The sequence below is a fragment of the Acanthisitta chloris genome, unplaced genomic scaffold (genome assembly GCF_000695815.1).
Source record: "Acanthisitta chloris isolate BGI_N310 unplaced genomic scaffold, ASM69581v1 scaffold11261, whole genome shotgun sequence".
NCBI lineage: Eukaryota > Metazoa > Chordata > Aves > Passeriformes > Acanthisittidae > Acanthisitta > Acanthisitta chloris.
The window spans coordinates 7,922-10,550 of record NW_008656607.1 but is presented as its reverse complement, the minus strand read 5'-3'; the positions used below and the strand labels follow the sequence as shown (position 1 = coordinate 10,550).

General features: G+C 51.8%; 1 protein-coding gene across 1 annotated transcript in view; it reads left to right on the top strand.

Moving 5' to 3' along the window:
• Positions 1-2,629, top strand: part of HECTD4 (HECT domain containing E3 ubiquitin protein ligase 4) — a gene marked incomplete at its 5' end in the record, with an annotated part of 57,761 nt that overhangs the window by 51,017 nt on the left and 4,115 nt on the right. Inside the window, 3 exon segments of the mRNA XM_009084407.1 lie at positions 1-82; positions 1,331-1,450; positions 1,569-1,724. Coding sequence (XP_009082655.1) covers positions 1-82; positions 1,331-1,450; positions 1,569-1,724 — 358 coding nt within the window.

Below are 2,629 nucleotides of genomic sequence, written 5' to 3'. Positions count from 1 at the left end.
ACTTTTTTCCTGCCGCTGGTGGAGCTGCGGCAGACAGAGATGTACACCAACAGCATCGCTGCCTTACTGCAGGAGGCCAAAGGTCAGGGGGCACGAGGGGCACCTGGGCTGGCTGAGGGGACAGCCAGGAAGGGCATGGACCCCAGGAGGTTCCTCTCTTTCTTGGGTTGGTTTCTAAGGCAGAGGGAGATTGTTCTTGCAGCTGGTTCATGGACACTATGCACCTTGGCCATGGAGGATTTGGCCCATCTTCTCTGCCTATGGGTGGCCTCAAATGGCCCTTTATCTTCTTGGGGTGTCCATCAGTTAACACTCTGTTAGTGAACACTCAGATCAGGTGGAGGTCCCAGGACACCTCTTGTCATCACTCATTGACATCCTCATTGTGGTTGAAGTTGTACATTTAGCAAGCTCAGGAAAATGCTTAGCATGCATCAGCATTTAAAGAGGTTCTTCAACCTTCATTAGGCAACAAACCAACCCAAGATGTAGGTCACTATACTTCCAGCTTTGTTTTCTGGAGATGATACAGAATTCCCCAGAGGTGAAGGTCAGTGTGTTAAGGAGGTTTGTGTATTGCCCTGCTGGAAAAAAACACTTGTGAACCAACATGGGAAGTGAGGAATGGGCAGAGACTTCCCTTTATGGAGATATTGCACATTAGGTTTGCATTTTTGGGGCAGTGTCACAGCTCTATTTTTTATCATGTTTTCTTGCCTGTGGTTTCCCTGTCAAAACATCTCAGATTTCGGAAAGATTTTTGGCAAAGTGTTTCTGATTTACGGAGTCTGTGGTGGAGTTGCCTGGGATCTATATATAAGACTCTGGAATTGTGTCATCAGAGTTCTATCCTAGTGCACTTCTTCCAGGAAACAGGAGTGACAAATAGCCCAGGCTGGATGGGGTGTGGAGCAGCCTGGGCTGGTGGAAGGTGTCCCTGCCTGTGGCAGGGGGTGGGACTGGATGAGCTTTAAGATCCTTTCCAACCCAAACCATTCCATAATTAGCCATGTCTTACCTACCTAATGAAGGGGAAATTGTTATTCTACCCTTGTCCATTAGAGAAAATCAGATTGTAGATACATTAACTCTGCTGAAATGTGTTGGTTGGATGTTAGGAGGAATTTCTCCACAGAAAGAGTGATTAGACATTGGAGCAGACTGTCCAGGGAGGTGGTGGAGTCACCATCCCTGGAGGTGTTCAAGGAGAGACTGGAGGTGACACTCAGTGCCGTGGTCTAGCTGCCATGGTGGTGTTAGGCCATGGGTTGGACCCAATGAGCTCAGAGGTCTTTTCCACCCTGACTGATCCTCTGTTTTGCTTATTCAGGTTTAATCTTCTATGACACAAAAGTCACTGTCATGAACAGAGTGCTCAATGCCACCGTCCAAAGAACTGCTGACCACGCAGCCCCAGAGATCACCCTGGATCCCTTGGAGATCGTTGGAGGTATGAGGAACACGGATCCTTCTCACAACCCATTTTAACCCGTTCCGGGTCAGGTCTGCTCACCCAGGCTCAGCTGCTGGTTCATGCCAAGGCTTGAGCTTGGTGTTTATTTTCCCAGGGGAGATCCGTTCCTCGGAGAACTCCTACTTCTGCCAGGCGGCGCGGCAGCTGGGCTGTGTGCCCTCCTCCCAGCTCTGCGTCAAGCTGGCCAGCGGCGGCGACCCCACCTACGCCTTCAACATCCGCTTCACCGGGGAGGAGGTCCATGGCACCAGTGAGTGGGGACACCTCGGGGCCCCTCACTGCAGGGAGCACATCGGGGTGGGAACGGAGCGTGGGAAGGGGCTGGAGCACAAGTGCTATGAGTTGGGGCTGTGGGAGCTGAGGGTGTTTAGCCCAGAGGTTGGAGAGGCTCCAGCCTGTTGGGTTGGCTCCTGTTGGGAGGTTGGAGAGGCTCCAACCAGGCTCTGCTCCCAGGGAGCTAGTGACAGGAGAAGAGGACACAGTCCAGAGGAGGTTGAGGTTAGACATTAGGAGGAATTTCTTCCCACAAAACATGGTTAGACACTGCGATGTGCTGCCCAGGGAGGTGGTGGAGTCACCATCCCTGGAGGTGTTTAAGCAGAGACTGGACGTGGCACTTGGCACCATAGTCTGGTTGACTTGGTGGTGTTTGGTCATTGGTTGGACTCAGTTATCTCAGAGGTCTTTTCCAACCTGATTGATTCTGTGAACTTGCTCCAGCTAGAACCTGGCTGGTGTTCACCAGAACCTGGCTGGTGTTCCCATCATGGATCAGCATTCCCTTTGTGGTGCCTGTAGGCCTGCAGGTGGAAAAGATGGAATCTCCTGTTGGATGTTGGCTTTCTCTGAGGGTGTTGGCTCCTCAGGTGCTCTGTGGGTGGTGTGTGTGTGCCAGGAGGAGATTTGGTGTAAACATGAGCAGAGGGAATTGAGCTTTGCCTTCTCCCAAGAGGAGTTCTGTTCTTTGTAAGGCCTGCGGTGGTTCCTGACATTGTCTGTAAGGAGGTAAATGTGATATCTGTGGCTCAGCATCTGCACAGATCTCTGGTGCATCACCTCCCTGCTCTCAGCTGTGGGAGCACTGTCATGCCCAGCACCATCTGTCTCATCCACTACCAAATCCCATCCGCAGGCAAACTGGTGGAACTGGCCTGG